Source organism: Panthera pardus, unplaced genomic scaffold (assembly GCF_024362965.1).
Source record: "Panthera pardus isolate Hobbes unplaced genomic scaffold, ASM2436296v1 HiC_scaffold_7, whole genome shotgun sequence".
NCBI classification, from domain to species: domain Eukaryota; kingdom Metazoa; phylum Chordata; class Mammalia; order Carnivora; family Felidae; genus Panthera; species Panthera pardus.
This window is the reverse complement of record NW_026527002.1, coordinates 57,052,757-57,071,897: the sequence shown is the minus strand read 5'-3', so window position 1 is coordinate 57,071,897 and position 19,141 is coordinate 57,052,757. Positions and strand designations below refer to the sequence as shown.

The window sequence follows — 19,141 nt, the reverse complement described above, 5'->3', positions numbered from 1 at the left end:
TCTCTCTCTCCCTTTGCCCCTCTCTCTCACTTGCACTCACCCTCTTTCTCGCTCTAAAATAAAAAAAAATAAGAATAATTAAAAAATAAAGCTAAATGATCTTGAATTAGCATAATCACTTTGAGTGGGCTCACTCAAGGAAATGCACTACGCATAATGTATATATACAATTTTAGGATCACAGAATAACATTTTCTGTCTTCTTTTCTGTACTGCAAACCTCACTTTATGTGTTTGAGGTATTATTTTTTCATTCCAGTTTATTTCAAGGCATATGAAAGTTTCATCTTAACTAAATTTTAGAAGTTATTCACCTGTATATAAAATCATTCTATTCTCTATAAGGAAAGCCAGAACTGCATAGATTTGGTGACATTTTATAGCAAAAAAATCATCTTTTCAAAGTAAAATGCAATTGTTTAGAACATATTTTATAATCATACATAAAGATACACTTGAGCTTACTACTTTTGCAGGTAGACTATAGGTGACTCTATGGGATGACCATGAGCTCTGAGGTCCTGTGACATTCCCCCAATTCTATGAAAAAACTCTAACTAGTTATATTATACAACATAAGTTTCATCCTCTAACAAAAGACATTGACTGACCTTGTAGTGACGTATATTTTTAATTCAACAAGGAATTCTACCTAACATTTTGAAGAATTGATGAAGCTGCTGGCATGGCATTAGAAAATTGAAAAACAGAAACCAGGGGGAAATGAATGAAAACATATAAGACTGTGGATTAAAGAGTCAAATGTCTACTAATTTTCAATTTTGAGAAGACTCCAAGTGACCCCATTTAATAATTACTAAAAATTTGCTTTTTAACTCAAGAGATCTTTTTATGTTTTCCATCAGTGGAAACAGAATGCATCTTACTACTATACCACCTTCTTGTTAGAAGCATGTTTTGTTCGGTGAAAGGGATGGGAGAAATATGGTGTTAGTTGGAGAGAGTGGACTTGAGGAACTATTTCTGTTGACTTAAAAGAAAGTCCAAGTATCTTCCCATGCCTTGTACCATATCTACTGTACCATATTCTCATAAATGCCTTCTACCTAAATTTTTAGCTTCAATTCTTGTGATTTCCTGCTTGCTGTCTATGCTTTACGTATATTAAATGGCCTTTAACTCCTAGAAACTAACAGAATCTGTTTTGTCTCATGGCCTTTATGCATGTAGCACACTCCTGGACCATCTCTTTCCTTTGTCTTCACCTTGGAAGCCCTATTCATCTTTCTTATTTCAATGTAAAATATTTCCTCCAGAAAGCTTCTCTTTGTTAAGTCACCTCCAAGACTAGATTAGATTAGTGTTTTTTTATATACTCCTGTAAAACTCTGTATTTCACTTATTGTGTCAGTTAACCATGGCTTGAAAAATCTACCCTAAGTCTTATAGGCTTAAAACAATAATGCTTTATTACTTTTCATAATTTTGTTAGTGTTCAGGATGTATCTCCACCCTCACGTGTCACTGCATTAAGCTGGAGGGTTGACTGGGATGCTTGGACCAATATGGCCTCACTCATAACACTGTCAGCTGGGGCAATTCAGTTCCCTTCCTTGTGCCCCTTGTCTTCTAATAGTCTAGACATACTTCTTTACGTGGCTGTCTCAGGGAAATATCCCAAGTGAGCAAAAGTGGAAATGACAAGACATTTTGGAACTGAAGCTCAAGAACTCACACAGTATCACTTCTGCTATACTCTGTTGGTAATAGCAAGTCATGAAGTCAACTTGGATCCAGGGGGTGAGGAAATAGACTCTACCTGTTGATAGAAAGGCCTGCAAAGAATTTGTGGCAACATTAACGTAACATACCAACATAATACAGTCATATTTTTTGTTTCTCTTGTTTCTGTATTTACATCATCTTTCTTGCTCACTGTAATATCCTACCACATAACAGTGGCTAGTGAAGAGTAGGCATTTAATATATATGTGTATATTGAAAAGAAGAAATATAGTGATGTTGTTAATTTTTATTGGTGACATGTGGAACTCACATATTTAAAATTTATTATCAAAATATATTATCTTGAGTTAAAATACATGTTACTTCATAGAAATATAGAGCACAAGAGACCAGGAAACATAGTTATATAAAGTGAAATGCCCAAGTCATAACTGAGTAGGAAGCAGCGTATCACAAAGATTAACAATACAAACTGTAGAACCTGACAGTCTGAATAAAACAGCCAGATCTATCAGGTATTTTATTTTTATGTTTCACTTTTTCATTTTTAAGGTTTTTAGCTCAAATGTCACTTTGCGTTTCCCCATCAGCTATTAATCGGTACATTCGTTGTCTCCCTCACTTAAATGTAATCTCTCTTAGGAAACATACTGTCATCATTCAGTGCCTGGTGCGGAATGGGTGCTCAATAAGTTCTTGTTGAATAAATACATGAGTGAATATATGAATGAATGCCCTTAATCAAGGTATTTACCCTTGACTATATGAATTATAATCTATGCCCTATGATTGTTACAAAGATTAAATGTAAAATGTTTATCATGGAACTTACAAGAAGAAAATGATTGGCAGTTGTTAGAAACTATGGTTAGTAGGACTTTGAATCAGTGATGAATAGTTGCTGAAAACTAATTGATTCCTGGGTCTGTAGGACAAGTCCTAGAAAACCATCTACTCTTCATGAATAATACAATATATGTGGGACTCAGGAAAAAAAAAAGACCTTCCATGAAATTTTCTGAAGATTAGAGAAGTCATGTAGGTAAAAGTTAGCCCCAGAAGTTTACAGAAGCTTTGTTCATGCTTTAAAGCAAACAACCAAAAATAAACCAAAAAAAAAAAAAAAAAAGGGATCCAGTTTAGCAACATGGTAAGAAGCCTTGGGGGGTGACAATGTGAGTCTTTTAACAATTGAGCAGCAGATAATACTTAAAGATAAGTGAAATTAGATTACTCAGAATGGTTTTATCAGGGAAAAACTGTAATATTAGAGGAGGAAATAGTAAGAACACAGAAACATCACATGTCAACCTGAAACGAAAAACAACAAAGAGACAGGCTGTTTAGGGCATGCTGTGCATTTCGGCTAGATTTGCAACTGAAAGAGGGAATTTATCCACAGACTTGCTTGGGCAAGAAATGTCACTTTGTTCTTTTAAATTCGAGTGAATTTGAGAGCCACCATTGTATCTAACAGGAGAAAAATTTTGTCCAGGTCACTGTGGAGGGTGGGTGGAAGAAACATTGGCACGTTCTTCTTCCCTCAAGCTGCACAAGAACCCAAGGGACCTTTGCAGTGTATGGACAACAAGGAGAAAGGCACTCAGTCATCATTGTTCAAGCACACACTTCACTCACTTGAAGTCAAATGATTCTAAACTTCCCATGACAAGCCTGAGATGAGTATCTTAGCCAAAGATGAGAGTCCAGGTTCCTGGATGTTTCCACTTTCCTGCAATGCAGCAGGAAGGGTATGTGTGTGTTATCTTTATTGCCTCTCCTTGGCCCCTCAACCTTTACACTAGTCATTCCCCCTATCCTGTCATCTGACACAATCCCCTGAAGAGGCCTAAACTGTTAGGAAATTAAAGTTATGGAGAGATATTACAGCAAATTTCCCTTTTAGCCCTACAGAACCTTCTTGCCCTGAGGTGAGGGAATTGTAAGAAGAACCTAGAAACAGACATGTGCTGGAGAAAAAAGTGATTGGGAAGAAATATAATGAAAACAAAACATAAATAAATAACTTACATCTGGATTTAGACACAAGTGTTCACGTGCTGTATTATATTGGGGAGACTAAACAGAGGTTACTGATTTCACAAGAGTTAGGATTGTAGTTTTGGGAGTACACAATTTGCGTCCAAATCCCAGCTTTCTGCCTACTAGCAAAGTGAGTCCGTGTATTATGGAAGCTGCTTTAAGCTTTAATATCCTCCATTTACAGGTACTTTTGAGGATGGAATATAATTACAACTGTGTCTAGAACATAATTTGTACTCAGTAAATGATTGTTGCTCTTTATAAATAGTTTTGTTACCTAGTCATTTCAGGTAAACATATTGGAATGCAAATATGTTTACAGTGTCTTAATCAACTCCACTCAGAAATTTGCGGTGATACAAAGACACCATCCCACAAGTGAGAAGAGCAAATTTCTATCACCCTTATGAAAGTTAAAAATATTCTTCAGAAAAATGATTGGATGTTCACATTATTACCTGTAATTGTAATATAGCAAAATCATTAGGTTAGATATAAAATTTCAGATATTTAAAACCACTTTAATGGTAAGAAACCTTCCTTTGTTTTAATTAATCATTTTCATCATAAAGTTTTCCAATTAAAATGTATGTGATCTTGATCAAATAGAACATATTTACTCAAAAAAACCTTTTCAGAATTCAGAGCATATATATATATATATATATATATATATATATATATATATGCATATAATGTATATATGTGTCTTTCTTTAGAGTTAAATATAATATGCATGTATATATGGTTTCTCTCTATAGTGTCTGTAAGTATCTCCTCTCGTATATATCAGTATGTATGTGTGTATATAGATAGATAGATAGATAGATATACACACACACACGTGTGTGTGTATACATATATAACAAAGAGAGATAACTGAATTTTCTACTTTCATTTTATAGTTTCTACCATCTGAAAAAAAAAAAACAAGGATGGGAAAAGATTAACAGGTCAAAAGGCTTACTTGATAATATGAGAATGATATTTTTATTCATTATTCATTACCATTTCTATTGCTTGGATACAATTCCAAGTCCATTAAGTTCTTGCTGGAAATATCTTCAATTCAGGTTTCTTTGGAATGAAGCATTAATAAAAAAGTTGGCACTGTTTTGTATGAATCATCTATAGATTTACTTCTCAATATTATTTTCTTCCTCAAGTATAGAACTTGCGGTTTATAATGAAAAAGGGCTAGAGTATTAGCTATTTTTAATACTAAAATGAAGAATATAGAATTTAAATACAAGTGGAATAAAATGTCTTAGAATACCTCATTCAACTTATCTTCTTTTTAGTTTTCATTTCATAAAAAGATGTTTGCATGAATTTTGTCTAGATGTTCTTACGATGTCATCATGCTTACTCTCTGCATTTCATAAGTCTTCATAGGATCAATCAAAGCACATTACATTAAATGGATCAATATTTGTTAATAGTTTTAACTTGCTTGCTATGCAGAAATTTTCAAAGTTTGTAAGTCTGAATTGCTTTCAGATAATATCCAGGATTCCTGGTTGAATTTGAATGTCAGATGAACAGTAAATATATTTTTTTAATATCTTCTTTTTTATTTTTAAAGTTTATTTATTTATTTTGAGAGAGAGAGAGAAAGAAAGAGAACACTGTCACAAGCAGGGGAGGGGCAGAGAGGCAAGAGGTAGGGAGAAAGAATCCCAAGCAGGCTCCTTGCTGTCAGCACAGATCCCAACTTAGGGCTCAAACTCTAGAACCATGAGATCATGACCTGAGCCAAAATCAAGAGTAAGACCCTTAACTGACTGAGCCAACCAGACACCCTCAGTGGATAATTTTTATTATAAATCTGTCCCCAGTGTTGTATAGGAAGTACTTTAAAAAAGACAGATGTTGTTTATCTGACATTCAAATTCAATGGAATGTTCTAGGTTTTTATTTACTCCATCTAGCAACCCTGTATCAAGGTGCTCATAGTCATGTTATGGGGGTCAGCTAAAGAGTTGCCCCGCCTTTAGTCCACATAACTCTAGTATCTTCTCCACATTACAGCAATTACAATGCTTCTGAAATGACAATCCTGTCGTGCCAGTCTCCTGCTTAATATTCTTCAGTGATGCCTCATCTTTTCAGGTGTCCTTTTCAAGTTGACTTTTCTTGGCTCTTCAAACATTGGTCTCTACCTATCAAATCTGCTCTTATTCTCTCTTCATTCTTGCTGTATCAAATAATTTACAATTGGCTGAGCATGTCTTGCATTTTCCCCGCCACACCTTTTTCTTAAATGGTTACCTCTGACTGGGACGTTCTTTTATTCCTAAAATATCTGGCAAAATCTGCTCATCCTTTAAACTCAATTCCAACATCTTTTCCACTAGACACACTTTTCCATTTTGGAAACATAGCAAAGGGCTTTCCACCTATATTTTCATCGTTCTCTATGTATCTTTCATTGAATATATCACATAGCACTGATTTTTTAAATTCATGAAAGTTTACTTGCAAGGCAAGGATGGGGTCTCTGTAAGAGAGAAAAGAGTGTGTGTGTGTGTGTGCGCGCGCGCGCGCGTGTGTGTGTGTGTGTGTTTGGGGGGGGTGTATTTGTGCTTGATGAATAGTCGTCACTTAATTCATGTTTGTGAAAAAAGAGGGAAAGGGAAGATGAGATGTCTCCGTTTTTTTTTAATGTATATTTATTTTTGAGAGAAAGGGAGACAGAATGCGAGTGGGCTAGGAGCAGAGTGAGACAGGGAGACACAGAATCTGAAACAGGCTCCAGGCACCTAGCTGTCAGCAGAGAGCCCGATGCGGGGCTCAAACCCACGAGCCGTGAGATCATGACCTGGGTCGAAGTCGGCTGCTCAACCGACTGAGCCACCCAGGTGCCCCAAGATGTATCCACTTTTAAAGTCAGTATTTGAAATGCTACTACAACATAGGAAAGGGAAAAATGCTCACTTTCTTTGGCATCGAAGCGATGGGGAAAAGAAAGATTTTATTAAGTAAATAACATTTACTTTCTCCAGAATAAATACAAGATAAAGTTTTTCCCCAATATCTATAAAAACGTTACAAAAACCCCAAGCCCCTTGCTGAATCTTTTTTGTTCATATTTTGCTCTTGTTTTTCCTGTCTTTCCAAGTAACTTCTACTCTAAAAGAGATGGGATTCCTTTGTATTTAAAACACAAACTTATATGTCTCTTCCACAGGCAAGATTCGAGTGAAGGAAGCTCTAATTAACCTTCTGATATGTATCACCCGGTGCATCAAACTTTCTACTCTTAGAGTAGGAAGTGTTAAAGAGAGTTGGCCTGATGTCGCAATGTTAGAGCGGATGATTTTTGAGATGCTCCTCAGTCAGATGTCCACATTTTATCTCTCAATTTTAACACATCAATTTCCATAATTAAACTAAAGTACAAAACATATTTGAAGCCAAGTATACATGCAAATTTCAGCTATAATTTTTAGAGTATTTGTATCTTTATATTATTGATGTTATTAAAAGACAGTCTTTGCATAGTGTCTTGAAATAAAATATATTTTTGGTAAAGAAAGAAAAAGAAAGAAAGAAAGGTGGACCTTTGCAAAGTAATTACATGAAGGAATATAAAGATTTACCTCTTAATATAGACATTTTTATTTTAAGTACCCTAACAGAGAATTATACATAAACCCCAATATGTACTGTGTAATATATGTGCCTTTCTGGTTAATAGTAGTCTTTGAAGATTAACTCTATAGGTTCTTACTATTTCTGAAGGGTTTTTTTCCCTCCAAAATGCAACTTTTTTAAGCCAAGATTGGCACCTATTTTCAAGCAAATCACTTCTTCTACTAATTAATTAGCTGCTGTAAAATAAAAAGTGTCTTACTGAGTGTATGATGCAGGAAAATCAGACCTTTCTTGGCTTCGTTTTCTTGTTAGGCTGCTCTACTTTAGCATATTTATGCACATACTCACCAGTTGCTCAGCAACCTCTCAGCAATCAATACTGTAATAGTCTTTCCTTCAGAATGTCAGCCCTTTCCTACCCGCCCACACCTCCCTTATGCCCCACTTGCTTCTAATGAACCCAGGACTTCCCATCATATAACAGTCACATGGGATCAGATATCAATTTATGATAAATCCCTCAACCAGGAGCATTCAATGATCTACCACAAGCTTCACACTCCTCAAAAACTTAGTTCTCAACGTGTCCCTATTATTTATTTTGAGGAGAAGAAAACTTTGCAATAAACGAATTCAAACTGAATGGTTAGGCAGTCATTCTGGTGTGTGTGTTCTCTCAACCAGAAAGGTATTTGTGTCTAAGAGGACAGTCTTCAGAGAGCGATACCTAGATACCGTATGTTTCACTCTTATGTGGATCTTGAGAAACTTAGCAGTAGACCATGGGGGAGGGGAAAGGGGAAAAAAAGTTAAAGAGAGGGAAGGAAGCAAACCATAAGAGACTCTTAAAAAAAGAATACACTGAGGGTTGATGGGGGGTGGGAGGAGGGGAAAGTGGGTGATGGGCATTGAGGAGGGCACCTGTTGGGATGAGCACTGGGTGTTGTATGGAAACCAATTTGACAATAAATTTAATATTTAAAAATATAAATAAAAAATAAAAAAATAAAACCAGAGTTATGTAAACTTTCTAAAAAAGAACACTTAAAATTAATGGAAAATGAAGCACCTCTGCCCCCTGCATACTAGAAGACCACTAGAGAAGGAAATAGACAATAAACATGGATGCAGTCAGATAGTCAAGGTGGGAAGGACTCAGGGACATGATGGGCTTGGTCAGAATAAAGCCTCTTATTTTTTCCTTTCAACCATGATTGGTAGAAAGAGTAACCTTACCAGTTCCTTTCTCTTACTTCTTTCCTTTCTCCTTCATAATGCCGTCATTAAAAGATTATTTGGGTGGGGGAGTGAAAAGGGTGCTGGAGAATGGAAGAGAAGGGATATGCTACCCGCATTTGAGAAAACACAGAATGAAGGGGTGATTTATGTGTTCTTAGATGTTTCTTCCTCTCTTTTCCTTCTAGTCTAGTATATGCCATATAAATTGCAGTTATATTATAATGGAGTGTTTTTTGTATTGTTTGAACACATCTGGAGAGGCTCAATTTTTTATATTTATATCCTTAAAAATACATTTAACCCTCAATAAATACTAACATAAAGTAAAATATTTAATTTTTAGAAAGAAGAGAGTAGTACATTTAGCCACGTTCATTCATTTCTCACATACTCATTAAACATTCAAGAAGACGTGGGGGGGGTGCACACATATGAGACACACTTTGTACTTCCAAAAATCTATTAATACATATCCATTATCAGAGACAGCAAGACTCTGAAAGTGAAGGAATTCCTGATGTTAACACTTTGGAATTAAATATATTAGTACTCCTTTTTCCTGATAACACCTTTAAATCTTCCAAAGAACTGGTAGCTATTCCACAAGCTTTTGTGTGGAAGGAAGTGAAACAAGTTTGTGTTCAGTTACATTTTGTTTGTTGAGGGACAAATACTTCTACTTGAGCTGAGAGATAAGAGCTGTGGCGAGAAAGAAATCTAACAGTTGACATTCTAGGAGATGGTTTTAGAAAGGTGTGGAAGGGCAGTATACCCTTTGCTCATATTCTTATCAAATGTGACAAGGGTGCCATCAATTTTATTTCAAAACCCAGGCCTTTAAGTTTGATTGTCAGTATTGTGATTTTAGGGAAGAACATTATGCTTAGTTACACTAAAGATTCAGTTTGTATTTTGTGGGTATTTATTCCTATCAGTGGTGTGTGTGTTTGGGCACATTAAAACAATTACCCCTAGGACCCACTGCTACACATAGTTGAGCCTTCCAAAATATTTGAAAAGGAATAAATGATGAGAACATCTGATTCTGCAACTTGAATCAACTAGGTAAAAACAAGAATTGGTCCTTTAAGAGAGAGAGAGTTTCTTTACAAGTCTTCCAACTGTCTGTTTAAAAAAGTTTTTTTCCCTAGTATGCTCTTTTAGTACTAATAATGAGATGTCTATTTCCTCACATTTTTATAGTAAAACTGTGATGATATTTACTATAACATTCAGACATTTATAATATATATGTTATAAATATATATTTATCATATATATGTTTTTGTATATAGTTTTGTCATGGTGGACCTATAAGTACTCTCCATATACTTTCTAAAACTTTTGATATTTTCTATATTTCATTTAGATAAAGGTATTTATGGTTGCTTGGCATATGGGTTTATCAACATTTCAAACAATTCAGAATGTGAGGTTTTTATTTTGCATGTAAACAATTTGACATTAGTAAATATCTTGTTGAATATTTGTTTTATAATTATTAATTTTCTCTCAGTAAGTGTGAATTTAGTAGATGTATCATCAGTTTCAGCTTAGACTCCAAATGTTTATTTAGTCACTTTGCATATTAAATCAGTCTGATCACTTGTACCTGATAAATAGTAACAAACCCATTTGCAAAATTTAATGTTGATTTCCTTATTTAATGCTTAGAAACTTGAATAGAAATATATAACATAAATAGAAACATATTCATTAATCAATCAACTAAGAAAGATAAATTATATTTGAACTCTCAGTTCTATTTGTAAATTAATACACACCTAATTTATTTAATTAATTTGTGATCATAGAAAATCTGTGTCTAGAATTACTGGTTTCTTTTTAACTCTATCATGATCAATATCTTTTCACATTTTAACATCTCAGCAATCTGGATGCAGGTGACAGAGTTTTTGCATTGTTATGTCATAGTTTAATTGGTAGAATGTTTTTTACTTAGAGCTGCGTCTTATAATCAGGAATATCTTATTTTCATTTATTTAGCTATTTTTAGATCATAATCCTATGTAGTTTTAGCACAAATACAACATTTTAATTTAAGATTAAAACTATAATCTAGACCAACTCTTTAAAACTAAGTTACAAACTATTTTTTTCCAGGATTGTTTCACTTAAAATTCTCCTAGTCAGAAAGATCATTTTATATTAGGTAATAGTTAACCAAAGGTAGATCATTTATATTTCTTTTACAGTTTAAAGGCTACTTTCCATTTCAGTTTACCCATTTCTTCTCTCAGTTGAATATTCATAGTACAAGCACATCCACTAATTTGTACTGTAAAATACTAAGCTTTAGGGATTTTAGCAGACTGGAATTAATAATGTTTAAAATGCAAAATACCCAAATTATATACCTGATTGCAATATACTTCCTGAAAATTATAGCATGTCACAAAGCAGTGACTTTGTTTTGCTTCATTTGCACATATTGCAATTAGTTTGCAAGAGTTGCCTCACTTATTAACATGTTTAAGTTTCATCCAAGTAATATTAAAGAAATGTAACATATAAATCAAATTACATATGCTAAAATTTATAGAATATCTAAATAATGGCTCAGATAGAATTGTTGCATTAGTTGTATTTAGATTTTATTTTGATGTTATTTTGTATATTTTTCCTTTTGCATGTTTTCATGTTAAATGTTTATTGCATTTTCCTTCATTATATATCGTAATGTCACAAAATTATTCATTTAGAATTATTTTGTTAGTTAAACTTTCATTCAAATGTTTCACCTGGAATACTAAAATTAATGGAACAGGATATATATTTTAATATAAAATAACATGCCAAACATAAATATCTAAAAGCTACTTCTTTGAATATGCAATTACCTTTAACATGTGCTTACGTAGTTGTGTACATATTGGGCCATCCACTCATATCTTTAGCAATACATTCTGCTCTTCAATTTTGTGGTGAGTTAGACAATAATTACGAGGCAAAATTGTTTTAAAAATCTGTAAGGCTAAAAATTTAATCATAAAGAAATTAAAATTGAATTACAGAAAGAGTTTTTGGTTACACTTTCTAAATGACACACTTATAAATGGCTTTATATGAATTATGTTTAGTCTCTTGAAGATGTTGTTGAAATAAGAAAGCCTTCAAAAACACAATTCTCATTATACTACATAATGTAATCCAAATTTAATATTGTAAGGATTCCTGTTAAATAAATTTACCAATTTACATGTGTAGCGTATGTCATTTTCCATTATCATAGTTCCAAATATGGCACATAGTTATGATTTAGGGAAGCATGCTTATATATGTAAACCATTTCATTTTATTTTTGTTATACTGAGAAATGTTTTATTAAAGAATATTAATAAAATATACCTTAGACCTGTGTTTCTGTTGTAAACATCTAATTTTTAAATATATCTCAAGAGATTTAATGACAGGATAATCTAATTGTGATAAACTACATCTTGTATACATAATTTAATTTCAAACGAAGAATGAATTTTCTGGATGTACATTTTATTTCTTAATTGGGGTTGTATGTTGTGTAACATATGCATTTAATATTGTGCTATCAAAGATCATGTTTACTCAATTGTGTAGCATATTTAAATTTTTAAAAAATAAAACAAAATATATTTTAACATTGAGTTAGCTATATAATATATTTAATAACGGATTGTTGCTATACAGAATCCTAAGGCTTTTTCTAACATTGGCAATTACCTCATAAAACAGTTATGTATGCAAAAATGTTGAGTGTTTTTAAACTGTTAAATGGTAAATGGTGCATTTTGACAATTTAAAAATCTGTGTTTCACACACTGCCAATTTAAAGTGGTACTAAAACCCGTATTCTAAATTGGTCTACATTTTAGATAAAATGATTATATAATATATGATATAACTGTATGGTTATGGATGATTTTATTGCCTTATAGAGGAAACCGATGTTATTTCTTTATGGAGGTTATTCCATTTTATATATCAAACATATTTAACTACATTTAGATGCACTCTGTCTCCTGCTATTTTGACATATAACTATTCTTCACTCTACAGAAATTTGAACATTCTAAGTAAATCCATTTCATGTGAACATTGTATCTTTTAAGGTTTGGGAATTATGACACAATTTTTCAAGTAACTCATGCAAATAAATCTTCAGATTCCACACTTTTTCAAAATGATGTCTTTGAAAGTTAAAAACAAAATTATTATTCTTCCTCCCTTTAGAATTTCTCTTCATTCATTATACTGTTTGAATTATGACTTTGCCATGGTAACAATTATCATCATATTTCATTTGTGAAATTTATTCTCTTTATTATTGTTAATATTAGTTTAGAATTATTATTAAATGGATTCATTCATTTATTCTTTCTTTTGATGAATATTTCTTGAGCATCTACTGTGTACCAGGCACTGTTTTAGATATTAGGTAATTCAGCAATGAATAGAATATACAAAAATCTCAATCTTTAGGGAGCTTGCATTCTAGTATGAGGAAGAAAGAATATGAACACAAAATATACATAAAACATAGGTACTAGTTAGTAAAATATCTGGTTGAAGTATATATATCTGGTTGGACTATGGTTATTAAATAAATTGGTTTTTCAATGCTTTTTTCTAATATTCCACCAAGTTCTGCATTCAGGTTAAGAGGATAGTACTGAATCACTACCACCATTAGCCAGAAGTGGAGTTCTATTACTGAAGATTTTTAAGACGGGATGTTAGCAAATCCTGGGTCTAAAGGCTAACAAAGATCAGTTCTAACTCAAATTTTGTCAGGAACTGTATTTATCCTCTGGTGTCTTCAAGAAAATCAGTGTTGGGAACTGGTCTATAAGTCTTGAGGATTAGTTATAGAAGCAACTTAGATACATTGTTAAGAATTATCCCAGAGTTATTGACCCAAACACATGAGATTATTTGGGATCAATTGTAATAACTTCAATGATAGAATATAATAGCTCCTCAGTTTACTCCTTGGAATAAGGTCAGAACATTGAGATTTGAGATAGAGTACATACACATTCTAATATTTTTCATGCTTTTAGATTGCATTTTGCAGCAAATGTTTACAATTAAATAGTTTCCTCTTTAAACTAAAACTGAAAGCTGGGAAATTTTGATACAGTTATGAAAAGTTTTAAAGTGTTAGTTTTTTATCCACCCTGATTTTCTACTTCCTTTCTAAAGTAGAAGATACAGTTAAACTCCCTAGGTGAATAATATGATCAGGTCATTGTTTTTATAGTAAGCACATGGGCCCTTCAAGTGTCTGATTTATCATGAGGTTAATTACTAAATGTTAGTATTGTAAACGTAGTTATTGCTTAATTGTGTGATTAAAGAAAAATCTTACTAAATATTAGCTTAGTAGATGTTACTGGTCAATTTTCATAACCAACATGAATTTAGGGAGATTGTAATCTTCACAATATAACTTGGATAAATATTCAGTAGCAGCTTCTTTCTGACTGATGCTTTAGAATATATTAAAGGTCTTTAAAATTATCTGATAATTGCCATACCTCATTTACCCTTGGCTCCCTGAAAATACAACCATCATTTGAGTTTCCAAACCAAATTAAACCAAGCTTCAATTTTAACGACAATGTAGGCTGGCAGAACCTGTAGCAGACATGTTTCCCTTTGCTGCTTATGAATGAGAGGACCCCCGTGTTTGACGTCCTTTTTTGGCTGAAAGCAGAAATCAGAATTACTAATCTTACCACTCACCTGCCTATAACACAAGAGGGAAAAAAGAAAAAGAAAAAGAAGGCAGAGCATACTCAAATGACATTATGGGATAATTATGGGATAAAGCTATTTTCCTCTTGAAGAATGGTTCAACTATTCCTATGTATTTTTGTCTACAATATCTAATTATACACTGTGGACAGAAGTTTGAGATGCAGTTTATTGAGAAGGCAAGGATATGAAAATATACCACTCATTGGCTTTAAAAAATACTCAGAAGTTTTCTAACCAGGACCTGACGATTATTCCTAATTAGTAGCTGTACTTCCAACACTCAGTATTTTTTTCTTGTTAAGCATTTTAGATGTCAAGAGCCTTTTAAATATATCTTCAGTTTCATACTTCTATTATAAGAAAGACAAACTACTTTCTTTCATTATGTAAGAATTATGTACTACCACAGACAATCTTTTAAAGAGGTTTAAGAGAGAGAAAAAGAAAACCCTAATTCGGCTCCTTTAAAAATCTATTTTTAAATTACAGTGAAACCTTAATAAAGTTAAGAATGTAGAGAAATATATACTGTGAAACACATACGAGATATTTGGGAATTCTTAACCATTTATTAAAGCTACTTTTGTGTGCGTAAAAGTTCCATGCTATTAGTTAATTCTCAATCATTTCTAAATATAGTGATTAATTTTAATTAACTGAGAATTGGTTAATCTCAAATTTTACTTTAAAATAGTGAAGTATATTACCCAGCTTCCAAAAACAACCCACCGGAGCCTAATGCATATATAGCTCACGGCGTTGAATATTTTATCATGTTGGCTGCTTTCTGGCAAGTGAGGTTAAGATAGACATCTGCATAGAATAGTTATTCAGGGTTTTATTTTTTTTAATCATTTTGTTTTAATTTTGGCTTTGATTTTAAATTCTCCTTCACTTGCTTATCTTAAAATAGAAATTTTTGATGTTTTTCCCAGAAATTATGAACAGATATGGCACAGACTCTTCAAAGCATACTTTTGAGAAAAGTGTGGTTACACGGTTACCCATTCTGTCAAAATTGGTCACTTGCCAGGCATTTGTTGCTAACACTCATCTGTAGGTAAAGAACAAAGATTGGTTCGGGACTCCATGAAGGGTTTACTATTTCACCTTTCCTCCCCTAATGTGTCACAGTGAAAATGTGGTATATTTGTGTGTGGTACCTATTCAGAGGTTGATTGATACGAAGCAATCATTGGATCTGGTTACTTCACATTTTAGGGGCGTGTTTGTGTTTTGCCTCTTCGTGTTGGTTATCCTTAAGGTAATAGAAGGGAATATAATTTATTAAACTTATCAGAAAAAAAATAAACACAATTTAAAAGAAAAAGTTAGCATCTAGTGCTACTGTGTCCCACAGGTTCTTCTACATTGACCCACACTACCTCCACTGGTGAGTTAGAGGAGCATAACAGGACTACCACTGGTGCTATTGCTGTTGCTAGCACACCTGCAGATGTTACTGTATCCAGTGTTACAGCTGTCACCATCCATAGACTTTCTGAGGAACAGCGAGTGCAAGTTTCGAGTCTCAGAAATTCAGGTCTGGACCCCAACACATCCAAGGACGGGCTCTCTCCTCATCAAGCAGATACACAAAGTACAAGGAGAAGACCACGAAATGCTGAACAGATAGAAAGAACTAAAGAGCTTGCAGTTGTTACTCATAGAGGTATTGGATGTTATTTTACTTGTGCCCGTTTAGTTACAGCCAAAGCTATGTTTTGGTAACGATTCGAATTGGAGAATGAGCTGAAAGAGAGCCAAGATGTAGGAAGCCAAAGGAAAAAGCGTAGCTGCAAAATATAGATCGTTATAGCCAAACCCTGAATGATTTGAAAACACAGAAATTAAAAAATACAAATCAGAGGGAAATGCAAATACTGGGCGGGGGTGGGGGTAAATGTAGAAAGGAAAGAATGCATAAAAAGGATAATAAAAACGAGTACTAAATATCTATTGCATATTATGTGCCAGGTATGATGTTGAGATTACTTGAAAATAAAGTAGCCAGTTTCTATCAATAAGTGTACATATTTACACATTGATGATTTGTCCTATGTCGTAATTTTCAGCATTTGCATGAAATCTTAATGTTATGCAGATGCTAATTAACACTTAAGACAATAGATAATTTGGGCAAAATGGAAACATTCTGTCTGGTGATTATTTTATATAGCTGGCTCTTTTATTTCTAAAGTAACTATAGCCTGATCTATATGATTGTATTGAGATTTCTCATTTTGAAAAGGTAACAGCTATTCATTGAGATTATGGCTCTATATTTAAATATCCTTTTGCTTTCTAATCTTTTGTAGAAAAAAAATTGCCACAAAGCCAAATCATATATTGGTAATTTTCTAGTTGATTAATATAAGCCTACCTTTTACAAAATTATGAAGCATAGCAAGCATATTTTTCTGTTTCTTGGTAGCAAGTTTCACCGAGCAGTTTGTGGAAAAAAAATCAATGTAGTGTCAAAAAGTAAAGGGATTTCATTTATATCAATATATGCATCAGTGGAAATATTAATTAATTGAACATGTTTCAAGTAAAAAATACCTACTCCAACTCTATTTCCAACTCATCGTCATATATTCTCCAAGCTGGTTATGGTTGATGTAGTGTGGGTAGGCATGGTTTATACAGAACATGATATAAGTAATGGAAAGCATTCTGTGCTTAATATACACTAAGAACAAAAATCAAGACATCTTATATAGCTGATTGAAAATCATATGGAAATATTTCAAAAGCTCATTTCCATCAAAATTCATACTGAATGTACTTTTATTCTCCTTAATAAGCATCATAAACTGAATTCTTAACACGTAGTAGTCTCCTGTAAAGTATTAAATCAGTATCACCTTGCTTCTCGATTCACTTCCTTACCATGAGTATTTCCCCAGTGAAGAATGTAAGAGTCATGATAAAATTGATAATTTGTTATATCAAATAGATACTTTTTCTTAGTAGCAGGAAATAAAAAAGTGTAAATATTATTAAAATATTAAGGTAAAAACCCTTCCATTTAGTTTTTTCACTCTCTGTGGAAAATTTCACGAGCTAGAATTGACAAACTACTCTGATCATTTTACCACCTATTGAATGAAAGATGGGTAATTCTCAAGCATAAGTTTGTTATATAAATCAACTAATTAACAAATACTACTTTAGCCAAAGTTGCCATCAAGTGATGCGAGAAGCTCAGGTTACAAATTAGTATTTTAATTTTTTTTTTCAACTTTTTAAATTTATTTTTGGGACAGAGAGAGACAGAGCATGAACGGGGGAGGGGCAGAGAGAGAGGGAGACACAGAATCGGAAACAGGCTCCAGGCTCCGAGCCATCAGCCCAGAGCCCGACACGGGGCTCGAACTCATGGACCGCGAGATCGTGACCTGGCTGAAGTCTGACGCTTAACCGACTGCGCCACCCAGGCGCCCCACAAATTAGTATTTTAGAGAACTAGGAAAAATAATTCAGATTGAAATGAGAATAAAGAGTAGTCAGTTATTAAATTCAATAAAGTGATTTGAAAATTACTCAATCTAAACTTCTGAGCTACATTCAAGTACATTTTAATTAAGCATATTACTTCCTTGGTAAATTCCAAATCAGTGCTCAAATTCTCTTTTAGACAATAATTATTTTAGAGCTAATACATGTTTCATCCTTCCCCATATTCTTTCTGAAATAGTGTTTCTGTAGGTAGTAGCCATTGAGTAGTGCCATCTACTTTGGAATTAAATATTCGTCAGTTATTTTTGTTTAAATCATGTGTATGGAAGACATTCTGAGTGTTACACTTATCATTTATTTCAGTGACTTAAATTATTATATGTTTATCAAATCTCTATTTTAATTAGAATTAGTCCTTCTGACTCCTCCTCAATAATCTAGTGTTTTAGTGATTTCAGATAGCTAGTTATATTTGAGACTCAAGCTTTTTAACATTTTGGTTTAAAAAATGTAAATGTTAGAAATAAAAGAGAACTATCACCCTATGCCTGTCGATATTTTTGAAAACCCTCAATATTTAGCTACTTTACAGATGTAAAATAGACTTCAAAAACCTAGCTCTTAGCAGGGCCAAATTTCCAGATTGGAATTGGCTAACATCAAAGCAGTATTCTTTTTAGATAGATAGATAGATAGATAGATAGATAGATAGATAGATAGATAGAATGCTAACAAGGAGGAGAGGGGCAGAGGAAGAGAGAGAGAATCTTAAGCAGGCTCCACCCTCAGCACAGAGCCCGCAGGGCTCAGTCTCATAACCGTGAGATAATGACCTGAGCTGAAATCAAGAGTCAGACGTTCAACCAACTGTGCCTCCCAGGTGCCCCAAAGCATTATTCTTTCATTAAAAATAATTCCGCCTCACCAGACATGCCTGGAATGCCTACTGAGTACCATGCTCTGTTCTAGGAAGGAAAGATAAATAATCTATGACCCTTTCCTTCAAGAGACTGGCATAGAGTGGAAGATACAGAGAAACCCATGAGATAGTAGAAGGAAAGTTTTGTAAAGCTCATAGCGATTCAAGTACTCGAGTAGTTATGGGGTTTATGCAGACAGTGAGTCATTTCGTTGACATTTTAAATGAGTCTGTAAACATAATGCAAAACTAAATCCTTAATTTTTCTAGATATGTTAGAGAAAACAAGTTAGGTTTCATTCTTCTATTCCATTCTCTGCAGTGTAGTCAGAATTACCTTTTAAAACCTGCTCAACAACCTTAGTAATAAAACCAAGGTTTGGTGGTGTCCTACAGAAAATTCCATGGTCTGGC

At 33.4% G+C, this 19,141-nt stretch overlaps 1 protein-coding gene across 6 annotated transcripts in view; it reads left to right on the top strand.

The window, feature by feature from the left end:
• The window catches only part of CSMD3 (CUB and Sushi multiple domains 3), a 1,247,213-nt gene that overhangs the window by 489,386 nt on the left and 738,686 nt on the right, over positions 1-19,141 (top strand). For 3 of the 6 annotated variants that reach the window (XM_019467836.2, XM_019467837.2, XM_019467835.2), the window contains exon 7: positions 15,707-16,018. The exons of the other annotated variants lie outside the window; for them this stretch is intronic. In XM_019467836.2, coding sequence (XP_019323381.1) covers positions 15,707-16,018 — 312 coding nt within the window. The remainder of the gene's footprint in view (positions 1-15,706; positions 16,019-19,141) is intronic. 6 annotated transcript variants of the gene reach the window in all.